This window comes from Hemicordylus capensis, chromosome 4, assembly GCF_027244095.1.
Source record: "Hemicordylus capensis ecotype Gifberg chromosome 4, rHemCap1.1.pri, whole genome shotgun sequence".
In the NCBI taxonomy this organism is placed as follows: domain Eukaryota; kingdom Metazoa; phylum Chordata; class Lepidosauria; order Squamata; family Cordylidae; genus Hemicordylus; species Hemicordylus capensis.
The window spans coordinates 99,942,313-99,968,048 of record NC_069660.1 but is presented as its reverse complement, the minus strand read 5'-3'; the positions used below and the strand labels follow the sequence as shown (position 1 = coordinate 99,968,048).

The 25,736-nt window shown below is 44.7% G+C and overlaps 1 protein-coding gene across 10 annotated transcripts in view; it reads right to left on the bottom strand.

Moving 5' to 3' along the window:
* FGGY (FGGY carbohydrate kinase domain containing) overlaps window positions 1-25,736 on the bottom strand; it is a 294,022-nt gene that overhangs the window by 250,837 nt on the left and 17,449 nt on the right. For all 10 annotated transcript variants that reach the window (XR_008306941.1, XR_008306940.1, XR_008306943.1 and 7 more), the window contains exon 2: window positions 1,167-1,378. Coding sequence is in view for 4 of the 10 variants with exons in the window: in XM_053249281.1 (XP_053105256.1) it covers window positions 1,167-1,367 (201 nt within the window). In the remaining 6 variants the exon portion in view is untranslated. The remainder of the gene's footprint in view (window positions 1-1,166; window positions 1,379-25,736) is intronic.

Here is a 25,736-nt window from a genome sequence, read left to right as displayed (position 1 = left end):
GTCATACAAATGATAGGGGACTAGATATGCCATGAGCCAGGCCTGTTGAGATAACCTTATAATTCCCCCACCCCACCCACACTTCAACAACAAGATTTCTTTTCCCCCCAATACAAGAAGCAGTTAAATTTTCTGTCCAATTTGTACATACAAGTCTTCCTCTGTATGATTTATGCCAAGACAATGAGGTCATTCCCACAATCAAAATCTGTGTTCTACCTGGGTTTGGGAGTTATTTGTGCTCCCAACTTTTGAGTGTGTGGAAGCAAGGTAGGAGGAAAACCTGGGTAGCTTTTCCTCCTAACTTGCTTCTACACACCTACCCAGGTTTTCCTCTTATCTTGCATTCACACAACCAAAACACTCACACACTCAGCTCCCAAACCCAGATAGAACACAATTTTTGAATGTGTGAATGATCTCAATACCTTTTTACCTTCTTATATTTATCCTGTAAAAACTAGCACCAATTATTAAAAGGGGATTCATGGGTGAAGTTCATTCACTGGGCGGGGGCGGTTAAAGACAAATTTTAAAAGTTGTGTTTTCTCTAGTTTATACCATAAGCAAAAGATTTCTACTCAGAAGCTGTAATTTTCACCCACAAAACTGAATTTTAAAACCTTAGCTCTCAAATGGTTCATGAAAGCTACTTGATCAGTTCACACAAAAAATTAAATGATACAAGCTCAGTGCAGTTTCAGTAGAATCCTGTCATACATGCCAGAAGGAGCACTTTTTTAAAAAAAGAAGAAGCAGCCTACCTGAAATAGAGGGGTTGTGGATAAGCAGCAGACATTTAAAAAAGAAAAGAAAAGGTATATGTAGCTGTGCTTGGCCCTAGGGCTCATGGAATTGCTTATGTCAGAAACCTGCTGTCAACCTTTGAACCTAACAAAATCTGGCAAGTCTAATGACATGCTTGTCATAAGGACACATTTGGAATAAGGAAGCCCAAGTAAGAACTTTTTTTTTTTTTTTTTGGCCATTTTTCTTGAAATAGAAGTTGACAGAGGTTAGCTGGTAAATGTCACTGCCCTAAATCTTCTGATGTGTTCTTGCTTGATTCAGTTAAACCATTGAGTATCAGTAAAAAGATTCAAATGCAGGAGGGAGTTCCCCTGACTCTCATTAGACAAGTTAACTGTGGATTCCTATGTCTGTACCTTTGTGACTGTACAACAAGCGGCCCAGATGTCATCAGAAGATTGCTCATAGTGGTCTGGTTGTGGTGCCCAAATTTTAACTGGATGGTCTTCATAAGCCACTACCGTCCCAAACTGGTCTACCAAAGCCGCACGGACGCTTGCTGTGCCAACATCAATTCCAACATAGTAATTTACTGGTTCCAGTTTCTCGCTTTGCATTTTGAGCAGACCTTTAAAATTTAGAGAAAACAAAAGTTATTTTCCAAAAATACTCTTTACTTAGATAAAACACCACTACTTAAGATCATTGTATAGCTTTGCAATGGATTTTTAATAACAATATGAGGTCTGATGACAATTCTGCTATGCTACACACACAAAATGTTACAAATCTGACAGAGACAGTTTTACTATTACTCTTTCTCATTTACACAGCACTTATCTTATGAAGTGCTTTACAGTTTTTACTGTGTTTGCCTTCACAACCAAGTTGTATAACTTGGAAGTTGTGTTTTCCAGCCTTATTTCCTTCTGAAGGCAAAGACATAAATATTGACCTGTCATTTTAAAAAGGCTGCTTTCACCAAAGCTTACCAATACACATGTCCTCCTTTTCCTAATTAGTACTTTTGATATCAATTGTTAAAGTTATACATAGCTGTCCATTTAATTTAGATAAGCTCCCTGTGCAAAGATCATCACATTTCTAGGCACTGTTATCCATGACATTTATCATATTGCAGTCCAATAAATGTTATAGTAGCAATAAAAATATTTTTTTAATCATATGATTCTCCCAAAACAACTTGCTCCTCTGCTTTTGGAACAACCTTTTAAAATCCTGCTTTTTCATAATTCTTGTGAGAGTAAAGTTAAGACAAAGTAATCAATATATATTTATGGTTTAATTATCTTAGCAATTGTCAAAAAAAGCATGGTTAACATGAACCACATGGGTGTAGGAGTAATGGTTAAGCTAAGGTTAAGATCTCTGTTGCACTGCAGAATTAGTATACATTAACCTTCAGTAGGGATTTTCAGCCCAATCTATAGATTTAATTTCAAGAACTCAATCAATAAGTAAGCTAATCCATAAAATAAATTTTGTCCCGGGGTCACTTCTCACATTCCTATTGTCATACAAAAGAGTATTTGCACAAGTCACTAGTGTCATAAAAATCAATATGGTAAGGATTTATACCCAGATCTACTCACAAGTCAGGCATGGTTATCCTGTGAATTCAGGAGTGTCTCAGTATATCCATGTTGCAGCTGGGAAGGATTTATACCCATATCTGACTCACAAGACGACATGAGTATATATCTCCTTCCTATGTTACAATTTTGTTCACAGAGGTGACTTCCAGGAGTGAAAATCTGGAATGTGTAATATACATATGAGCTGCCGGATTTTAAGCTAAATTGCACCTCAGTCCTCCTAACATAAACAGGAATGTAGAGAAACCATCTGAGAAAATTATCAGATCCTCCTCCTTTAGAGTAACACTGAAATTCTCTTTGAATTTCAGTTTCTTCTTGAAAAGAACCCTGGACAGGGGGAAATCCATCCTAGCAGCCAGTTGTAGTCCAACTGCATCACATGGTCTTCCTGCCCAAAGTTAGTGAGCCTACTTCCAGCACATGATCTGTCTACATTGCATCATATAACTTTATGGGCAAAGGTACTACTAGACTGCCAAGGTGTGACATTGGGTGAACTCTTGGCAGCCTCTATCCTTTCTTTGCAAGTCAAATTGAACACCGCAACTCACATTTATCCCTAACACAACTACATCTTTGTCTGCTTCTGCTCCCACTTGCCTGAAGACAAGCTATATATTCATATGAATATATAGGGAGAGCCGAGGGGGTAAGCTGGGCATTTTGGCATCTGGCCTTTTTACATATCTGGCTGTAAGAGGACTTGCTATAGGTTCCTCTCTGCTCTGGCTACCTATTTCTGCTGCTTTCTGATATGTAAAACCTGCTGGAGTGAGGTCATGTGTGGGAGGCATAGCCGGCTCTTCTGCTGATATCAGGGAGGCAAGCAGCTTCCCCGACACAGCTGCAAATGTGGCCGCCTGCCACCAAAGCCGGTCGCCAAAGGGGGCCAGTCTTTGGTGGTGGTCTTTGGCATGGACAGGGTAGGTTATGTTTCCTTTGTATTTCCAACACCCTTTGGGTGGGGTCAGAGACTTAACAGCCAGTTTTTGGGGAGAGTTTTTTTGTTGAAGACCCTTTTTGTGTTTGTGAAGGGACTCTTTGCTTCTTGTTAGTGTCTGGCTAATTATAGTTATGTTTCAGGGCTCTGGTACGGACAGGGGAGTGGAGGTGCTTTTGAAGATTTAGCAGCAGCAATTACAGTAGTGGTGGGAATAAAAAATCTGGCATTGGCAGATCAGCAAGCCATTACAGGGGAAGGGAGATCAGCTGTTTCCCCTTCCGGCTGTCCTGTCAGCCCTCAGCCCTCAGTGAGTAGTTCCAATTGCCCACAGAACCTGACCTTGCTCCTTTGTAATGCCAGGTTGGTTCAAAATAAGATCAAAATCATCCATGATTTGATCATGGATGAGGGAGCTGACCTGGCTTGGGTAATTGAGACCTGGTATGGCGGGGGCTAGTGGCCCTGCTGGGTACTCTGTGGTGGAGCAGGTTAGGGGAAGGCGGGGAGGGAGTGGAGTTGCTGTGATCCATTGGAACAACATCTCCCTTTCCAGAATCCCTGTGAGACAATTGGACCATATTGAGTGTGCATATCTTAGCCTGGGGACTCGGGATAGATTGGGGATTCTATTGGTGTACCAAGCACCCTGTTACCTAATGGAGTCCTTAACTGAGCTGACAGAACTGGTAGTGGAGCTGGAGTTCAAGTCGCCCAGGCTTTTGGTGTTGGGTGACTTCAATGTTCACTTCAGGGCTGGCTTGTCTGGTGCAGCTCAGGAGTTCACAGCGGCCATGACAACTATGGGCCTATCTCAATTGGTCACGGGGCCAACACACACTGCAGATAACACTCTCGATTTGGTCTTTTGCTCAGATCAGGGTAGTGTTCTGTGGGTAGTTGTCATGGATGGACCATTATCTGGTTAAGGCTGGTTTTGTGGCCACAACTCACCTCGTCAGGGGTGCAGGACCTATTAGGATGGTGCTCCCAACACAGCTGCTGGATCCTATAGGATTCCAAGAGGCCTTGGAGGGTTTTAGAGTTGGTTCTGTCAGTGATTCTGTTGATGATCTGGTGGAGACCTGCAACAGGGAGCTTACCATGGCAGTAGACACTATCGCCCCTAAACGTCCTCTGTTCTACTTTAAAACTAGCTCCATGGTATACTGAACAGCTACTCAAGCTGAAGCAGCAAGGGAGAAAGCTGAAGTATAAATGGAGGAAGAATTGACTTGAATCCAATAAGAAAGGCTTATTCTGTGGCAACATGTGCAGTGAAGAAGCGATTCTATTCTGCATGTATTGTGTCCACAAGTTCGCATCCAGTGGAGTTGTTAACAGATGTGAGGGGATTGACTCAGGTTCCCTCCTCTCTGAACTTAGATTTGGATTTTTAATTATCCTGCTGTAATGCTTTTAAAAACTTTTTTTGAGGATAAAATATCTCGCACTCGAGCCAACTTGGACTCTATCGTTATGGTGGGGTCAATTGTAGATGTGTCCAGTAACTCCTCTGGTTCAATTAGAATGGATCAGTTTCAATTTGTGACTCCCGAAGATGTGGACAGGTTCCTTGGAGCTGTTGAGCCTATCACTTGTCCTTTGGATCCATGCCTAACATAGCTTATAACGTCTAGCAGGGAGGCTGTTAGAGATGGCCTAGTTGACATCATAAATGCCTCACTGAGAGAGGGCATGATGCCTCCATGTTTGAAGGAGGAAAATGTGAGAACTCCACTTTAGAAGCCTGCCCTCAGTGATGGATAGTTATAGGCCAGTCTCCAACCTCCCTAGGGTGGGCAAGGTAATTGAGAAGGTGGGTGGCTGATCAACTCCAGGCAGTTTTGGATGATACTGATTATCTAGATCCACTTCAAACTAGTTTTAGAGCAGGCTAGATGGAGACAGCCTTGTTCGGCCAGATGGAATGAACAGAGGGAGAGTGACTCTGTTGGTTCTTTTGGAGCTCTCTGCGGGTTTTGATACTATCGACCATGGTATCCTTATAGATCGCTTGAGGGATTTGGGAATAGGTGGTACTGCTCTGTAGTGGTTCTGTTCCTATCTCAAGTAGATTTCAAATGGTGTTGCTAGGAGATAGTTGTTCTGTGAAACAAGAGCTACTGTATAGTGCCCCTCAGGGCTCCATCCTATCTCCAATGCTTTTTAACATCTACATGAAACCTCTGATTGAGATCATCAGGGGATCTGGAGCATGGTGTTATCAATATGCTGATGACATCCAGATCTATTTATCCATTGACATCATCATCGGGAAATGGAATAATTTCTCTAAATGCATGCCTACAGGCAGTAATGGACTGGATGGTAACAGCAAAGTGTGCCGTTGAGTCGCTGTCAACTCCTGGCGACCACAGAGCCCTGTAGTTGTCTTTGGTAGAATACAGGAGGAGTTTACCATTGCCTCCTCCTGCACAGTATGAGATGATGCCTTTTAGCATCTTCCTATATCTCTGCTGTCCAATATAGGTGTTTCCTATGTTCTGGGACTACCAGCAAGGATTCGAACTGGAAACCTCTAGCTTGATAATCAAGTCATTTCCCCGCTGTGCCATTAGGTGGCTAATGGACTGGATGAGGGATAATAAATTGAAACTGAATCCAAACAAGATGGAAGTACACATGGTAAGGGGTCATACTTACCAGGGTCCCTGTCGAGGTATCTGACCATATTGAATGTGTGTACCTAAGTCTGGGGACCAGGGATAGATTGGGACTTCTGTTGGTGTACCGATTGCCCCACTGCCCAACGGAATCCCTTACTGAGCTCACAGCCTTGGTCACAGAACTTGCGTTGGAGTCTCCCAGACTTTTGGTGCTGCGGGACTTCAATGTTCACTTTGGGTCCAATTTGTCTGGGGCAGCTCAGGAGTTCATAGCAGCCAGGTTGAGGCTATAGCCAGGAGTACTTTCTATCAGTTTTGGTTGATATAATAGCTGCATCTGTTCCTTGAAGACAATGATCTCAGAACAGTAGTGCACTCTCTGATAACCTCTAGGCTTGACTTCTGCAATGTGCTCTGCGTGGGGTTGCCTTTTTATGCAGTTCGGAAACTTCAGTTGGTCCAAAAATACGGCAGCTAAATTGGTCTACGGGATTTTTTATTTTATTTTTATTTATTTTACATTTTATATCCCGCTCTTCCTCCAAGGAGCCCAGAGAGGTGTACTACATACTTAAGTTTTTCCTCACAACAACCCTGTGAAGTAGGTTAGGCTGAGAGAGAAGTGACTGGCCCAGAGTCACCCAGCAAGTATCATGGCTGAATGGGGATTTGAACTCTATAGTCTCCCCGGTCCTAGTCCAGCACTCTAATCACTACACCATGCTAGCTCTCGGAGAGACCATATTATACTTGTTTTAAAGCAATTACATTGGCTACCAATAGGTTTCCAGGCAAAATACAAAGTGCCAGTAATTATCTTTAGAGCCCTAAACTGAGTTACCTGAGAGAGAGCCTTCTTCTGCATTATCCCCACCACACATTGAGATAACTGAGACAGGTTAGTCTCCGGATGCCGGCAGCAACTTGGGAGCAGGCCTTCTCTATAATTGTTCCTGGGCTCTGGAATGTACTCTTGATTCAATATCTTTACCTGCCTTTAAAAGAGCCCTTAAGACACATCTTTTTAGCCTGGCTTTTAGTAATCTGTGGAGGTTTTAAATTGTTGTTTTAACTGTTGTTTTATTTTGCTTTTATTGTATTTACTTTTGAGAATCACCAGAGCCTTTGGAGTCAGGCAGTATATAAACAAACAAACAAACAAACAAAACAAGTCACTATTCTATATCACTGGATAATATATCTCCATTATACATAGAGACACAGAGTGATTTGGTGTCATACTTTGCTCCAGAAGCTCAAGCATGATATTTTGCCTGGATGCAATCCAACAATGGTGTTGCATTGCATCTCTTTGTTTTTCAGCTCACAGTGACCCGTAATTGATGTATATGACTCAGTTCTTATCTAATTCTTCTCTTTAGCCAATTCTTGACCACAGATTTATCTGAACAATGGAACTTGAGAAAACTTGTTTAAAAATATTATACATTCATCCATCATTACTCTGCATCATTTTTAACAAAGGCTTTCTGAACCACCAGGGCTGTTCAAAAGGGCAAGGTTCCTGTAACTTAATCCAGTTTCCTTGTAAAAACATTGTTTGATGCAAGGAGCATTACTGGAGTGCAGGATATTTGAGATTTCACCTACATGACATCTGGATACCCAAAAAAACACAGAATTCTCAAGTGCATTCTGTGCAGTGACTAGATTAAATGTCTTTAAAACTGAGATTTCAGCACAGTTCTAATAGAATACGGGCAACATATTTTACCAGAAAACTTCACACTGGGAAGAAGAAGGGGTCAGCTAGAAGACAAAAGTACAGAAAGGAATGAAAGAAAGCTTGCTGCTCCAACCTGCATGGCAACAGTGAGGGTCACACGAAGGGGTAGGGCTTACTAGGATCAAGGAACCTGTGTCACATTTTACCTATTTGTCTCTGTATCTGTAGCCTTACTTGAAAAAGAAAGAAGAAGGAGGAGGAGGAGGAGGAGGAGAAGAAGAAGAAGCCGCCACACAGGGCTGAAAAGAATCAACAACTCAAATTAGACATGATACAGGAGTCCGTGACTGGAACGCCAAAAGACTTTTCTGCTCTTAAAATGCAGCCATGCACAGTGGCACCCAAAGTCTGGTCCTCCACCATGGTGGGCGGGGGCAAATGTCCTGCCGGGGACCTGGGTGGTGGCCATGCCGCCAGCCTTCACTGAGCTGTCCCTGGACACACTGCAGCAGCCCGCCCGCCTGATACAGCAGCCTGCCCACCAATGCAGCCCGCCTGCCTGATCTCCTGTTGCACAGCAGGGGGGTACGCAAAGGGCAGAGTGCGGCTGGGCCTGCACCGCCTATTCTCGCCTGTACAGTCACAGTGATGCAGCAGCAAACAGTACTGCCAGGCAAGCACCTACAGTGAGCCAGGCAGTACGTGCCTCCCTCGCCTCTGTACACACACACACACACACACACACACACCAACAGAGAACAGCAACAGGAAACAGTAAGTGAGCAAGGGTTTGTTTGCTTGTTTTAAAATTTTCATTCAGCTAATTGAAGTGGCAGAGTTGCCCATGCGAAATGTGGTTATCTAGTTCAGAATTTCTTCTAAAAATACCTCCCAAAAAAAGTTTCCAGCTTTCCCTGAACATTTTCTGGAGTGAAAAATAATGCATTGCAGCTTATCTTGTGGTGGAGGTGGCGACAGGGGAGGAGGACAAAAGGCCTTTAGGTCCAGGCTCCAAAATTATCTAGGTGCACCTCTGACCATGCCCCCAGATGGCAGCATAGGAGAAAAAAGGGATGGCAACAGAGGCCTGTAGCAGGTGTGTGCAGTGGTGGTGGTCCTAATGCTTCACCCTCAATCCAGATTGCACTCCCATCCACCCCTTGAACCTGCTACGAGTATTAGCCACAGAGGGGAAAACGTACGGGCACAAAATTGTCCCTGTAGATTTTCCGCTCTGCAACCAGTAGCAGCTGGGTGGGGGATTTGATTTGGGGAAATTAGTGAGAGGGTAAAGAATTAAAAACATACGTATATATTCACCCCAAGTTGTGACCCAAATCCAATTCAGGGCCACTACAGCAGGTTTTTGAGAAGGAAAACCATGTCTGATTTTCATGTTACATATAATTTGGCCCTTAATCAAACTTGGTTGATTAGCAGCTAATTGTAAACCAGTTCACATCATTTAAAGATATGCTTTTCATCTACATTGTCCCAATATAGAAGTTCCTAGGTCTCCAAACCTGCAAAAGTCACAATCACATTCAGATATGGAAGGCCTGCCCACTGGTAAAGAAGGCCAGGCAATTCATTCTTTTTAATGCAAGGGTTAAAGTCACTATCAAGATGCATACACACTACAAAACACAAACAAGTGTTCCTTGCACTACCATACAGAATTAACTGTGCTCCCGTGAATTATATTATGTTTGAAATGGTACCATTCGTGAACATCTTCCCTTGTTCATGTAGGCGGGTTTTAGAAATAGAGGCAACAATAGTTTCTTCCTTCATGAATCCCAGCAAGGAAAAAACTGTTTTCCAAACAAGTGTTAGTGATCAAAGGAAAGGTCCACAGTGCAAGATAAATATTTATGTAGCTTCTCCAACAACAGTCTGCACAAATATTATGCAAATTGTATGCACAGGAAACCGCATGGTTCCCATTTTATCCTTGAACAAGTGTTCCAGTTTTCCCCACTGAGGCAGTAATGAAAGCAGCAAAATACAACTATTCTCAAAGTATGTGTGTGTGTGTCCTGTATATTGTTTACACTAGGGATGTGCACAAAATGGATTTTGCATTTCATTCCGAGCTCAAAATGATTGAAACATTTTGTCAAAACAGCTATCGAGTCGGCTGTTTGACGAAACAGACTCTAAATGTTTCAAGTGTTCCGGCCATAAGGAACAATGGAGAACTCTAAACACCTCATTGTTCCCCATGGTAGCTTCTAGCAACACCAAAGTGGGTTGGGTGGTAGGGCATGATGGGTGCTACCTACCACCCAACAGACAAAAGAAATGGGCAAGAGAGCAATTTTTTTAAAAAAAGTTTTAACCTTTCCCCAAAACCTCCATATGGCTAAGATTCAGCAGAAATTTTTAACTGCTGAAATACAAGTTCTGTGGTACAGTGCTGTATACTTGATTAGCAGATCTTTCTTAGACCTTTGGAACTTGACAGTTCCGAACCCAGGAAACTCTATCAAATTATGGACAAATTCAAACATAATACGAAACCGGAGCTAATCAGGGCAGAGGCTGGAACTCCATTATGTCTGAATTCATGAAACCACAGTTTTGAACTGAAAGCAACATTCCGCTTGCCTCGCCAAACTCCAATTTGAATCTTCGACTTGCAGTGAGGTTCGCTGCCGAGACCTCTGGTTTGGCTTATCCTGGATGTCGCCATAACTGCAGTTTCATGCTGATTTTCAAACCACAATTATAGAGATGGTGGCACAGACCCATCTGGTATTCCAGCCGCTCCATGGCTGCAGTGCTTCTCACTGGCTACCTCTCCAAGCACCAGCCCCGCCCCTCCTGTCACCTATGCAGCTATGGAGTTACCCGGCAACAGGGATGCCGCCATGTCCGATCCCAAGCTTGTCAGCCTGTCAAGCAGCAAAGTCACACAGGGGTATTCCATTTTCTCACTCTGTCCCTTGCTCCCCCGACCCAGCAAGCAGGAGAGAAAGGGGACGGGATGACAGGAAGGGCATTAGTGGCCTTTGCTCTCTGAGAATAAAGTGATAATGAAGTCGACAAACACTCCAGGTGGCAACAGAAGCAGGGTACCCCATCAGAACAACGGGAGGGGAACAAATGTTTGGGTGGGGTCCCCGGGGTTAGGTTAAAAAGGCAGGCCCAACCAGGGATTCTTGAGCAGCCAAGTTTTTTTCCCCACAGAAAGCTTGGGAAAGGGGGACCCAGCCTTCCCCTTGGGGGGTTGTGGTTCCTAGCTTTACTCATGAGAAGGGCTGGGCAGCAGGATCAACATGGCCATTACTGAGAAGGGATACTCCTCTGTAATAATGATGGATGCTGACTCAGGGTGGACCATGCTTTCTCAAGACACCCCCTCAGAACTCATGAGAAGAACTGTCAGGGGAGGGGAGAGAATTGCCATACAAAATCTATAATAATGTGTAATGACAAAACTTCCTCTCCTACAGAGTGTTACTCTCACGAGAGTGTAGGGCCAATGGGGCCAGGTTGTTGCATGGAGGAAAGCCGCAGGGATGGGTACCCCAGTGACTGCTCTCCCTGTCTTGGCAACTGCCACCAAGTAGCTGTCAAAGCTTGACCCCTGCCAGCTCGCCTGTCCATGTGGGCATGTGTACCCTTGCTTGTGCCCCCAAACTCCAACCCCACTCTCTTGGGTTCCCTGGTGCATTCCCCATGCCAGCAGATCTGCATACAGCCCCGTGATCCTCCCCAGTAGACTGGCCCTCTCATGAGAGGGATAACTCACAAGCAGCAAGCTGCTAGCCGAGCAGGAGTCTGGTTTGATCTGCATGGACTGCTTTGACAGGGTAATCCCTCGCAACAGTATCCTAGGTCATGGCAGGACAGACCCTGCCAGGATCCTTTGCCTTCCCTCATATACATATCCCCTCCTAGGAAGTCTTCATGTTCCCTTCCCTTACCTGAGTAACATGGAAATATTAACACATACACACCCCAAAATCATGCTTGTGCGGGACTATTTAAGTGCAGGACTCTTTGGAGGATGGCGGTGCCATCACTGTCTGAAGCAGCACTGGCATTGCATGGCATTTAAAGGAATTTAAATGCCCTTTCCATGCCAGGGGCAGGCAGTCGGCTCCGAAAATGTACAATCATGCTTGATACTTCCTCTTGAAGATCATATCGTGGCCACTCCACTGATGCTTTGCCCAGTCTGCCAATGGAGCTTGTTGGGATTGGCCTCAGCAGCTGAACAGGAGGGAGGGCTCCTCTCTCCTGGAACCAGAGCTTGACTGACCATGGTTGGAAGAACATCTGTGGTGCAATTTACAGTTTAAAACTGAAACCGCAGGTTCGCCAACCTCCAGTTTTATGTTGTGTATGAATTCTGCATATGTGTCAGTGGTGGAGCTGTGTTTTTCTAGGGATTATGAGAGAGGAACAATTTAAGAAAGCATCGCATTAGACTTCACAATCTTTAATATGAAAGGCACTAAATATGCATATTGGCTTTACAAACACTGCAAAATCATTAATTCCTACATGATTTGGGACCCATTCACTTACCACAAAAGCAAATTGGTGGAACAACATGAACAGAGCCAGCATGGTGTAGTGGTTAGAGTGCTGGACTAGGACCGGGGAGACCTGAGTTCAAATCCCCATTCAGGCATAATACTAGCTGGGTGACTCTGGGCCAGTCACTTCTCTCTCAGCCTAGCCTACTTCACAGGGTTGTTGTGAAAGAGAAACTTAAGTATGTAGTACACCGCTCTGGGCTCCTTGGAGGAAGAGCGGGATATAAATGTAACAACAACAACACATGACTGACAAACATATACCATTCAGCTATGGGCTATACTTGGCCAAAATTTCTAGTTTATGCCAACATCCAATTTGCTTTTTGTTTTAAATTAATCTAAAGCAAATCAGAAGTAGCAGAAGACTGTAGCAGGGTGTTTCCTAGACCCACTGGGTAGACCCCTCCCTGGTTACAGAGTGAGGAAGGACAGATTCCCACTCAAGGGACTGGTCCTCCAGGCTGGTAATGCTTGCTGCCACCACCTTCTCTCCTTTAGGGAAAGGTCCTTACTTCTCCTCACCTTGGGTAGAGTAGGAGACCCAGACCACCCACTATCTAACTGGACTCAATAAAGAACTCTCCCAGGACAGGTGCAATTGGTGACCCCTAGGCTCCAAGGCTTGTTGATGTGATACTAGAGAACCTCCCTTCCCTTTCCCGCAGAGCATTCCAAACCAATCTTATGAAGAAGAAAGAGTTTTAATTCTCTGAGGTACTTGATTGCTGAGGAAATCATAAGGATTGGGAACAGAAAACCCAAATCAGTTTTTAGGATTCACAGGTACACTAAAACAAAAGTTTTTAAAAGGTCTTTCTAAGAACCTTTCCTGCCATTATCTTTCTTAGATGACAGTTCTTCCTTAAAGTATTTCTTCAACTGTAGCTCTCTCTTCAGCTTCCTCAGTCCAGGCCTCCCACTGAGGACCTGGGGGAGAGTGTGACTGCAGCTTTTCATGGATGCTCTCTCTTCCTACTCAACCACCAAAACAGAAAGTGGCTCCCAACCAAACTGAGCTTCTGACCCCTCCTACCAAAAAGGAAAAACCCACTCTTGAATTTGATTGGCCTCCTGTGGATTTCCAGGCCCGGACAACTCCTAGCTACCCACTACATAGACATACATAAAGGGCCAGAATTACTTGGGATTAAGTCTTTTGCCACCCATAGGTAACCAAGGATTTGCCACCCCCACCGCTACAGCAAAGGTAGGGGTGGTGAGGAAAAAGTCCCTTTTTCTTCTAAAAACTGCCACTGCATGGTGGGATGGGAGCAGCATATGTCACACAATAGTGCCGGGAGGGGGGAGGGGAAAGTCCCCCCTTTTACCTTTAAACCAACGCTGCTGCATGGTAGGGAGAAAGAGCTCCTTCCAGCTCCCCTCCTCCCTCCCAAATGACTCCACACATGCTCCCGTCTAAAGTCCGTTACGGGCCTTCCTCCGCACATGTGGAGAAACGTCCAAAATGGGCTGCAGATGGGGTGACATCCCAGAGAGGGGTGCCAAAATTTGAGGGTTGGCAAAATTTGCCAATTCTCAAATTTTGCCGCCGTAGGCTAAAAACTGCCACTGCTTGAGGGCAGAGAATTTTCTGCTATTAGGCCAGATCCAATGTGCCATATTATCCCAATGAGGCTATATAAACACAACAGTGACAACCCTCCCTACTCCCTGAGAAGTATATCAAGATCAGCACAAATACATAGAGCACACAAGGCTTATTTATCACCATCACAAATTACACTGATGAATCAGTAGTGCTTTTAAGAACAAACTATAATTTCCTTTGCAATAACATGAGCTCTCTCTGGAAGTTGATTAATAAGCTGACATAGTACACACCACTTACACTGAGTATGACAGTTGCCTATAACTCTATACAACAGACCAGCCTGGTAGCTGTGTGTCAAACAGCAAAACCTAGGAAACAAATCCATGGGTAATTTCTCTAGTGTTACCCTATTTGTATGATGGAGACAGCATTAGAGTAGAATACCTTTTAAAAAAATTATTTTGCAAGTTGACATATTACATTTGGAATGCAGTTACCAACATATAGAACAGCAGCTTGTGCAAGTAGAATATATTGAGGCTGTTCTAACACACAGTCCAACCTGGAGCAGGGATGCCCAGCACAGGTTAGACTATGTGTGAGTACCACCAGGATCAGGCCCAATCCTGGAGGGCCAGCACCACCTAGCCCAGCTTTTAGCCGAGATTAAGGAACAAGCATTCCCTTACCTGTTTGTGTGCGTGCAAGCCTGGCCGCCCGACTACTTCCAGCCTGGCCTCAGACAGTGACGGGTGCCTAGAGAGCCCATCTCTCGGGCGAATCCCCCAATGCATTGTTTGTGTTGTGTGCTTCATTGTGGAATTCATGGAGGCCTGGATGAGTCCCGGCCTCGGATCAATCTGCTCCGTGCTGCATGCACACACACTCCCACCAGGCTTACAAGGATCATTGGGGGTGGGGGAGGCAAGGTTTGGGGAGGCAAGGTTTGGGAAGCCTTCCCCCTGCCCATCCGCCAGGCTGTATGAATGGCCCCTTTATCTCACTGTGGCAAATACAAATTGCCCAAATTCTCATTCTCATGCAGCCCTTTTGGACATATTTCTGGGCACAAAAAAGGGCTTTGCAAGGAGGGCAGAGAAGCGACAATCACTTCCCCCTTCCATCCGCCCATCCAACACTGTAAAGCAAGCGTGCTTGTTAGGGATGTGCACGAACCTGTTCAGAGGCCCTTTTATGGGGCGCCGCAGTTCTGTGCACATCCCTAACCAGGCGGTTCAGAAGCTCGAAGGCAGGTGGGGAATAACTTTAAGGGCGGGGGAGGGTGCACTTACCCCCCCCCCGGCTGTGTTTCCCCCACCTGCACTCGCTAAAAAACCAGTCCGGCGGGGCAGCAGCATACCTCCCTGCTGCCCCGTCCTCTCCTTGGACCAGAAATAAGCAGCAGTAGCCTGTGCACATTGCACATGCACGAGCTACTTCCGTTTACTTCCGGCCCAACGAGAGGACGGGGTGGCAGGGAGGTATGCTGCTGTCCCGCCGGACAGGTTTTTTAGCAAGTGCCGGCAGGGGAAACACGGCAGGTGGGTGGGAGTTAAGCCCTCGCCTTCGAACCGGCCCCCGCTGGTTCAGTTGACATCCCTAGTGTTAGTCACTCCTTGCAACAGAGCTCTTGCTCTGCCTTCAGAAGACTGTGCAGCAAAAGAGCCACTACCAGTAGCTTAGCACCCCATCCACAAGGTTTTTATGAGCTACTGAGTACAAATCAGCTATATGGAAATCCCTACAATGGTACACAAGAATTCCACTGACAGGTCCAAAAAGTGAAAATAGAATTCTGCTATTCTAAGTGAAACTCAGGATGATATATACTTTATTCTCAGTAAGATACCAGCTTCCAATCTAATGTATCTGACCCAAGGTCACCAGTGAGTTTCATGGCTGTTCAAGAACTCAAAACTAGATCTCCTCATCCATTAATGGACGGTTTAACACCATCCATTATGTCACACTGGTTCTTCCTTGCCCTGAAAAGGCTTGAAAAGGAAAGGCATAAGCCAACTTGTTTTTGAACTCTTGACTGGTTAATCAGAAATCTCACTCAAGCATCAACAAGATGTTGCCATGACAGGTGTCAGCAAAAATCAGAATCTGTCCAATGAACTATAAAGTTGTTAAAGCTGATAATTCTGGATTAATGAGATAAATAATATAAGATTGACATTTGGGCTTCTTTTGATAGCTGTCCTCTCAAGCATGCATTAGCTAGTTCAGGCACAATAAATAATGCAAACATTTTTCAGTAAGTTAATCAGTTTGTCAGGCAGCAGGAACAGCGTTAGAAATGTTAAAAGGCTTGTTTACATGTTCAGTTATCATAGGATAACAGTCCTTGAACGGACTTAAACCTTTGATTTGCTATTTCTAATTCAAGGCATGAATGAAAAGCTAAGACAAACTGAAAAAGAATTCATACCCGACTATGCATGACATCCGCTGTGCTCAGGTGCACACGCTACTGCCCATTTTGTGCAAGAGGAGAGGAAGAACTCTACTTATGATCCTGTCTTAGAACTGTAAGAACATAAGAACAGCTCCACTGGATCAGGCCCAAAGTCCATCTAGTCCAGCATCCTGTTTCACACAGTGGCCCACCAGATGCCACTGGGAGCCTACAGGAAGGAGTTGAGGGCATGTCCTCTCTCCTGCTATTACTTCCCTGCAACTGGTATTCAAAGCTATCCTGCCTCTGAGGCTGTAGCAGAGTGTACATAGCAGAACTGTGGGAACTGAAAGGTTAATTGTTGTAAGAGGGGCTTCTACCACGAGATGTCTGGGAAAAACAACCTCCTTGTTGTGTAGTGTGTGTGTGTAACCACAAGATGGCTGATGCATTCAGAAGCTCCTGATGTGTTAAGTATGTGTTCTTTAAATTGCTAAATAGTACGTTTTTGTTCAACTGTGAAGAGTAGAAGAACTGAAAGTTCAGTTACAACAAGAACAACCCTGGGTTGTAGGCAAATTATATCCAAATTGGGCAATCCTAACCAGAGACAAAATTACGCAGGATCACTCAGTTTAAACTTAACAATAGATCCTGGTATTCTAAGCTAGAACTGGAAATAGACTCCTTCCTCCCTTCATGTGTGAAGAGCAGGCAAGGGATTCAACCCTGGTTCCATGTTATATCTGAACTGGGCCACCTCAGTGATTGGTGCATGACACAAGATGACAGCAAGGGTGTGTAACTTAAATGCAATGGGGAGAATCCAGATTAGTCAGTCATGAGGAGCACCATTCAAATAAATTAGACAAGTTAATTATTACTAACTTAAGCTCCAATAATTTCATGACTAGCTTAGTCTGGATGCTGCCTAGTGGATTTCTTATTTACTGCATTTATTAACTTTATTTATATACCACTCTTCAACAGAGATTCTCAGAGAGGTTCACAACACATAAACTCATAAACGTGCAAAGCAGTCCTTCAAAAAATGGCCAAGTTTCATCAAAAGTAAAAATTCAGGAAGAATAAAAAGCTCTTCACCAGCCACTGAAAAAGATATCAACGTAAGATCCAGCCGGCGCACCACAACCGAGGAGAGTCTTAAAATCCCATAGTCACTCACAATCTCAGATGATGTGGGCACCTGGAGACAGGCATTCAATTGTGAGTGCAGTGACTAGACAGATTGATATGGGAGAAGGTGTTCCTTTAGGTACCCAGACCTTAAGCCATTTAAGAACTTTGAATGGTGCCCAGTTTGCACTGATATAAGTGGCTTTCGGTTTCTTCCTTCTAAAAATAAAGAGTCTATTCACATCAAAAGTTTGGCATAAATCCTGGGCCAGATACACAGCTTTTGCTGTCATGGGAAGGAGTGCAAGAAAGGTCATTCCTCTCTTTCCCAGGTACATATTTTTAATGTACTTTTCCACAACGTATTTTGGCTGCAATCCTAAACTCACTTATTAGTGAGAATACCCCACTGAACAAGGAGGAACTTACAAACAAGTAAGCATGCAGGGGATCGCACTGCACATGACTGTTACATGAATAAAAAGGAAATTGTATCTTAGAAAGCAATGAAATAGCTAGGATTTATGTAGCAGTGTTTATTGCTACTCTGTTATGGCTGGGATCTCCTTTGGGGGTTCCATCAACCTTTAATTCCTTGAAACATAAAAATAGATAGAAAGCCCCAGAGCAGACTATCATATTAGGTGAAATAAGAATATCCCTGCTGGATCAGGCCAAAGGCCTTTCTAGTCCAGCATCCTCTTTCACATAGTGGCCCACCAGATGCCTCTGAGAAGCCCACAGGCAATAGATGAGGGCATGCCTTCTCTCTCTTGCTGTTGCTCTCCTGCAATTGGCATTTAGAGGTATCTTGCTCCTGAAGCTGGAGATGGCCTATAGCCATCAGACTAGTAGCCACTGATAGATCTGTCCTCCATGAAAGCCCTTTAGATAATTAATTCTATAGGTTAATTATGTGATGTGCTAAAAAGTACTTTCTTGTGTTGTTCCTATGTTTCCCAGCCTTCAGTTTCATGGGATTACCCCTGGTTCTAGGGTTGTGAGAGAGGAGAAAAATTTCTCTCTGTCCACTCTCTACTCCATGCATAATTTAATACACCTATATCATGTCTCTCCGTAGTAGCCTCTTTTCCAAACTAAAAAGCCCAAGCTGCTAAAAAGACCCAGTTGGATCAAAAGGAAGGTGCTCCAGGCCCCTGATCATCTTGATTGCCTTCTTCTGCATCTTTTCCAGTTCTACAATATCCTTCTTAAAATATGGTGACCAGAACTGTATGCAGTACTCCAAAGGTGACTGCACGACAGATTTGTATAAGGACATTATAATATTAGCATTTTTATTTTCAGTCCTCTTCCTAATGATCCCTATGGAATTGGCCTTTTTCACAAATGCAACACTCTGAGTCCTCACTTTCAATGAGCTGTCCACCATGACCCCAAGATATCTCTCTTGGTCAATCACCGACAGCTCAGACTCCATCAGTGTATATGTGAAGTTGGGGTTTTTTGCCCCAATATGCATCACTTAATACTTGCTTACACTGAACCGCATTTGCCATTTTGTTTGGAGAGATCCTTTTGGAGCTCCTCACAATCTGTTTTGAAAAGGCTGACTGGGGATGAATGGTGGATGAACCCTCTCCCAGGAAGGGGCCTCACTCCCTGTGTCTGATGTCAGATGCAAGGGACAGGGCCAGTGTCAAGGGCAGGGATCATCAGCTCCATCAGTGCTTTCCTCCCCCAATCAGCAGTTTGTGGAATCACTGAATGGAAAGGGAAGCTCTGTGGGTCTGATTGGCCCCATCCACAACATGGGCTCCAGCCCTTGCATCTGATGTCAGACGCAGGGGGCGTGGCTTGGGGGCATGTGCTTTGCATGCACAATTGTAAAGCCTAGGGAATGGGGGAGCCGCCAGAGGACTTTGGCCGTGGCCAAGCTCCCTATAACTCTGTTCCTTAATAATCCCATTCATGCCCTCATCAACTAAGGGTCCAACCTCCTCCCTGGCAGGTTTCCTGCTTCTGATATGAATGAATGAATAATTTATTATGGTCCATGGCCAGATAATAGAACAGAATACAGCATAAAGACTAGAGTTCAGAACAATGACTTAGATAAAAGTTAGATTTTATCTTTTAGATTGTGAGCCCTTTGGGGACAGGGATCCATCTTATTTATTTGTTATTTCTCTGTGTAAACCACCCTGAGCCATTTTTGGAAGGGCAGTATAGAAATCAAAAAATAAATAAATAAATAAATAAATAATGGTGACTTAAAAAACCTCACAGCCAAGTTTGTTCTCATCTCAATTTGCTAGCCACTGTACAGAATCTTGCTAACCTCTCTGTGACCTCCATGTGACTATTGCTTCTGATATATTTAAAGTTTTTATTATTCCCCTTGACACTTCCAGCTATATGCTCCTCAAACTCTTTTTTTGCATCCTTTCTGTTCTCTGCATTTGGTCAGGACTTCTATTTTCTGATGGAGGTTCTTCCCTTTTATAGATCCAGAACATGGATGGCAGTATCTAAATACTGGTTTAGATTCAATTTTCATCCAAGTGGGTTGGTTCCTCTAGTTTTGGAGGACCAGTTCCAGTCAAAGTGGTTAAGAACATAAGAACAGCCCTGCTGGATTAGGCCCAATGCCTATCTAGTCCAGTAGTCTGTTTCACTCAGTGGCCCCACAGATGTCTCTGGGGAGCCCATAGGCAAGAGGCAAGGGTATGCCCTCTCTCCTGCTGTTGCTCCCCTGCAACTGGTATTGAGAGGCATCATGCCTCTGAGGCTGGAGGTGGCCTATAGCCACCAGACTAGCAGCCATTGATAGATCTCTCCTCCATGAATTTGTCTAAGCCCCTTTTAAAGCCATCCAAGCTGGTGGCCATCACCACATCCCATGGAAAAGAATGTCATAAATTAACTGAAGAAGTATTTCCTCCTGTTGGTCCTAAATTTCCTGACCTTCAGTTTCATGAGATTACCCCTGGTTCTAGTGTTGTGAGAGAGGGAGAAGATTTTCTCTCTGTCAACTCTCTCATCTCCATGCATAATTTTATACATCGCAATCATGTCTCCCCTTAGTCACAACTTCTAGATCATTCATGAACAAGTTAGAGAGCACCGGTCCCAGTATTGATCCCTGGGGGACACCACTTCACACTTCCCTCAACTGTGAAAAAGCTAAAGGGTTAAAGCTGAAGGGAAAACTTCTGATGCTTGGACTTTCCTCTGAATTCTTAATTGGAAAGGGGCATAAACTGGCTATTAGAATATTGGAGCAGCGTGTGTTAGATATTGAAATCCAGAAGACAAGTAAACTCCCCACTTGCATAAATAATTGGTACATACTTTCTCCTTCTTTATTCAATTTATATGCTGAACATATACTGAGAGAGAAGCTGGATAGGAAGAAGATGAGCATGGTTTTAAAGCTGAAGGAAGAAACATCAATAACCTGCGCTACGTTGATGACACCACTCTGACAGCTGAGAATGCAGATGATCTGCAAGCTCTAGTAATGAAAGTCAAGGAGCACAGTGAAAAAATGGGACTACAATTAAATGTAAAGAAGACTAAACTAATGACAGTGAATACAGCAACCAGCCTCAGAATTGAGAATGAAGACACTGAAGCTGTGGATAGCTTCTGCCTTTTAGGATCAAATGTCAACAGTAAAGGATCCAGCAGTCAAGAAATACGCCGCAGACTAGCACTCAGTAGGGTTGCAGTGAAGGCTTTGGAAAGGATATTTAGATGCCGGGACATATCTACACCTAACAAAGATTAGAATCGTTTGGAAAATGGATTTCCCCATGATACTCTATGGAAGCGAAAGCTGGACTTTAAAGAAGCAAGATAAAAAAAGCATTAATGCTTTTGAACTTTGGTGCTGGAGAAGACTTTTGAAGATACCATGGACAGCAAGGAAAACAAACAAATAGATCACAGAACAAATCAAACCAGAATTTTCACTCAAGGCACAAATGACCAGGCTCAAACTATCATACTTTAGACACATTATGCAAAGACCCAGCTCCCTTAAGAAGTCCATAATTCTGGGGAAAGTTGAAGGAAAGAGAAGAGGACGTCCAGCAGCAAGGTGGATGGACTCGATTACGATGGCAATGAATTTATTTATTTATATCAAATTTGTACACTGCCCCAAACTTTCATCTCTGGGTGGTTTACAATAGCATAAGACCAGTTAAAAACGTATACAAAAAACTTTAAACAATTTAACAATTTAAAAATAAACCAGAGATTAAAACCCAAAAAAATTAAGAAGCTGAGAAAGCTTGGGTGAAAAGATGGCTTTTCAGGTGTTTTCTGAAAATTGCCAGAGATAGGGAGGATCGTATCTCAGCAGGGAGCGCATTCCATAATCTCGGGGCAGCGACCGAGAAGGCCCGTTTCTGTGTAGCCACCAAACGAGTTGGCAGTAATTGGAGACGGACCTCCTCAGATGACCTCAATGGGCGGTGGGGCTTGTAGTGAAGAAGACGCTCTCTTAGATACCCAGATATCTTAGATATCTTAGATAAACCTAAGCCGTTTAGGGCTTTTAAGTTATAACTAGCACTTTGTATTTTGCCCGGAAACCTATTAGCAGCCAGTGTAGCTCCATCAGTAAAGGAGTAACATGGTCTCTCTGAGATGACCCAGAGACCAACCTGGCTGCCGCATTCTGAACCAACTGAAGTTTCTGGACTATGTACAAAGTCAGCCCCACATAGAGTGCATTAAAGAAGTCAAGTCTGGAGGTTACCAACAGATGTACCAACGTTTTGAGGGCATTGATCTCGAGAAACGGGCACAGCTGGTGTATTAGCTGGAGCTGACAGAAAGCACCCCTGGCCACCGCCTCAACCTGAGATACCAGGGAGAGGTGTGAATCCAGAAGTACTCCCAGACTGTGAACTTTTTCCTTTTGCGGAAGTGTGACCCCATATAGAACAGGTAGATCAAAATCGTCTCTAGAGTTCTGACCCCGCACAATAAGTACCTCTGTCTTATCTGGATTAAGCTTCAGTTTATTCTCCCTCATCCAGCCCATTACTGCTTCCAGGCAGGCATTTAGGGAGGATATGCCATCTCCTGAAGAAGTTGACATGGAGAAGTAGATCTGGGTGTTATCAGCATAGTGGAAACACCCAGCTCCAAATCCCCTCATGATCTCTCCCAGCAGTTTCATGTAAATGTTAAAAAAGCATTGGAGAAAGTATGCAGCCTTAAGGGACACCATACTTAAGCTCAGATCTTGAAGAGCAAAAACCTCCAAATGACACCATCTGGAATCTATCTGAGAGGTAGGAGCAGAACCACTGTAAAACAGTGCCTCCCACCCCCAACAGATGTTTCAGAAGGATACTACGGTTGATAGTACTGAAAGCCACCGAGATGTCCAAAAGGACTAACAGAGTCACACTTCCTCTGTCCATTCCCAATTGGAGATCATCCATCAGGCTGACCAAGGCAGTCTCCACCCCACAGCCCGCCCGAAAACCAGTTTTAAATGGGTCTAGATAATCAGTTTACTCCAAGACTGCCTGGAGCTGAGAGGCCACCACCCTCTCAATTACCTTGCCCAGCCATGGGAGGTTGGAAAAAGGCCTCTAACTGCTCAACTCCGAGGGATCTAATGCAGGCTTCTTTAGAAGCGGTCTAAAGATTGCCTCCTTAAGACAAGGAGGCATCCTGCCCTCCCTCAGAGAAGCATTTATTATTTCCACCAGGCTGTCTACAACAACCTCCCTGCTAGATCGAACAAGCCATTTTGGACAAGGGTCAAGAGAACAGGTGGTAGGCCTCACCACTCCAAGAGGAGTTGTTGGGCACCTCCAGCTCAGACATCAAATTACATCCAAATGTCCAAGATATCACAATTGGGTTATGCAAGGGCACAAAATCGAGCAGGTCAGCTTGTTTAAATATCTTGGAATTGTTTTCCAGTCTTCTAGCTTGCGAAACGCTCACTTAAATTTGCCCATACAAAATGCTCAAATTTCTACAAATAAAATAAAATCATTCCATTTTACAAGAGGGGCCTCATTTATCCCAGCAGAGATTAAGTTATTTGTTGCTAAAGTCTATCCCGTATTTTTTAATGGTTCCCAATTTGGGCCTCCTAGTAATTTTGGCCGGCTGGAAGCTGTAGAGTCTAAATTTATAAGAGCTATTCTTCACATTCCCCCCTGTGTGCCCAACTTTCTTACCAGACAAGAAATAGGTCTCGCTAGGGTTGAATCGGGTTACTGGACCTTTATTATAAAGTTTTGGTTAAAACTGGTTTTTGCCAATGTAGACCTGGCTTCCTTGGTAATGATTGATGAATTTAATTATAAGTGGAAGACCTTGGTTAAAAATAACCTTCAGTTTGGGTTCTCCCATGAGGAAATTCTTAGATTAGGACATGATCAGGCCTGGCAGGTTATTAAGCAGCGTATTGCTGATACAAAATTACAAGGGGATACAGCCTGTCTGAGTGGCATCTATCTGGGGAAACAGAAGGGAAGAGGGAACATCTTGGGCAGGGCATTGATTGTGCTTTTGCTTCTGCCCCACCTTCTCCAGGTGTGTATCATCTATGGGGCTGATTCTGCTGCTTTAAAACTCAGGCTGAGCCAGGGGCGAGAGCACAAGGGCTCTGGTCCTTGTGGCGAGCTGCCTGGGGTTGGAAGATCTTCCAGACATCTCTTCTATCAAGAAGTCAGCATATGTTGTGTGGGTCCTGGATTTGGTTTTCGTTAAGTAGTGGAGCTGTGGTTGGCTGGACTGAGGAACGTGCCTGGGAGAGCAGGAAAGTGGGGTTGGTGTGGGGGCAGCAATACCACTGGTAGCAGGCAGAGGGAGATATGGCGGTGGGAGTTGGGCTGGCCATTATAGGGGAAAACGGTCCAGGCAACTGAGGCCTGTTTCTTTTTCCAGCCCTTCTCCCAACCCTGAGACCCCTGGGAGCTCTGAGAACACTCCCTCAAGGATTAGGGTGCTGTTGCTGAATGCCAGATCGGTTAATGCTAAAACATCTCTCATCCACGATCTGATTGTGGATGAGCATGCTGACCTGGTATGTGTGACGGAGACCTGGTTGGATGAGCTGGGCGGGGTTGGTCTCTCTCAGCTCTGTCCTCCAGGTTTCCTGAGTGTGCAGCAGCCCCGCCTGGAGGGTCAGGGAGGGGGTGTTGCAGTCATCTATCAAGAGACCCTCCCCATTTCCAGGTAACCGGTCAGGTAATCTCAGAATTTTGAGTGTTTGTCCTTGAGGGTGGGCCTCTGAGATAGGCTGGGGATTCTGCTGGTGTACAGACCACTCTACTGCACTTCAGTCTCCCTACCTGAGCTGGCGGGGGTGGTCTCAGAGGTGGCCTTGGGTTCCCCCAAACTTATTGTTTGGGGGATTTCAATGTTCACACTGAGGAACCCTCAGTGGGTTCGGCACAGGATTTCATGGTCTCCATGGCAACCATGGGCCTGTCTCAGCTGGTATCGGGCCCTACCCATGTGGCAGGACACACTCTGGATCTGGTTTTTGCTGACCAGGGAAAAAATGATCTGGAGGTGAGGGAGTTTGAGATAACTCCCTTGTCATGGACAGATCATCATCTGGTGGGGTTTAGTTTGACTGCGCTGTCTGCTCTCTGCAGGGGTGGTGGACAAATTAGAATGGTCCACCCCCAGAGACTTATGGATCTGCTTGGATTCCAGATGGCCCTAGGGGAGTTTCCATTGTCCAGAGCTGGTGACACTGTCGAGGCCCTGGTTGATCTCTGGAATGGAGAGATGGCCCGGGCTGTTGACACGGTTGCTCCTAAATGCCCTCTCCGGCTTGGTGGAGCCTGTTCAGCTCCTTGGTTTTCCTCAGAGCTTAGGGCGATGAAACAACTTGGACAATGGCTAGAATGATGCTGGAGGAAGAGTCATGCCGAATCCGATCGAACACGGGCTAGAGCCCATTTTAGGGACTACTCTGTGGTGGTGGCGGCAGCGAAGAAATGTATTTTCTCCGCCTCCATTGCATCTGCTCAGTGCAGACAAACAGAGCTGTTTTGTGTGGTAAAAACATAGCTCCACACATCCCCTCAAGGTAATGGGGGAGGAATCATCTACCGCTCATTGTTATCAGTTTGCTTGCCACTTTGCAGATAAAGTTGCTCGCATCTGTGCTGACCTGGATGCCAGAGTTTTGGCAGTTCCAGCAGACGTGCCTTTGGTACCATCTGGTCCAGTTGTGTTGGATTCTTTTCAATTGGTGCAGCCTGAGAATGTGGACAAGATCCTGGGCAGTGTGTGGGCGACACCATGCTCTCTTGACCCTTGCCCTTCATGGCTAATAAAAGCTGCCAGGGAGGGTACAGGCAGATGGTTGGAGGTGATCATTAATGCTTCATTAAGGGAGGGCAGGATGCCACCGTGCCTCAAGGAGGCGGTGGTAAGACCACTATTTTAAAAAGCCCTCCCTTGATCCCTCCAACTTGGTTTTTTAACTTTTGTAAACCGCCTTGTG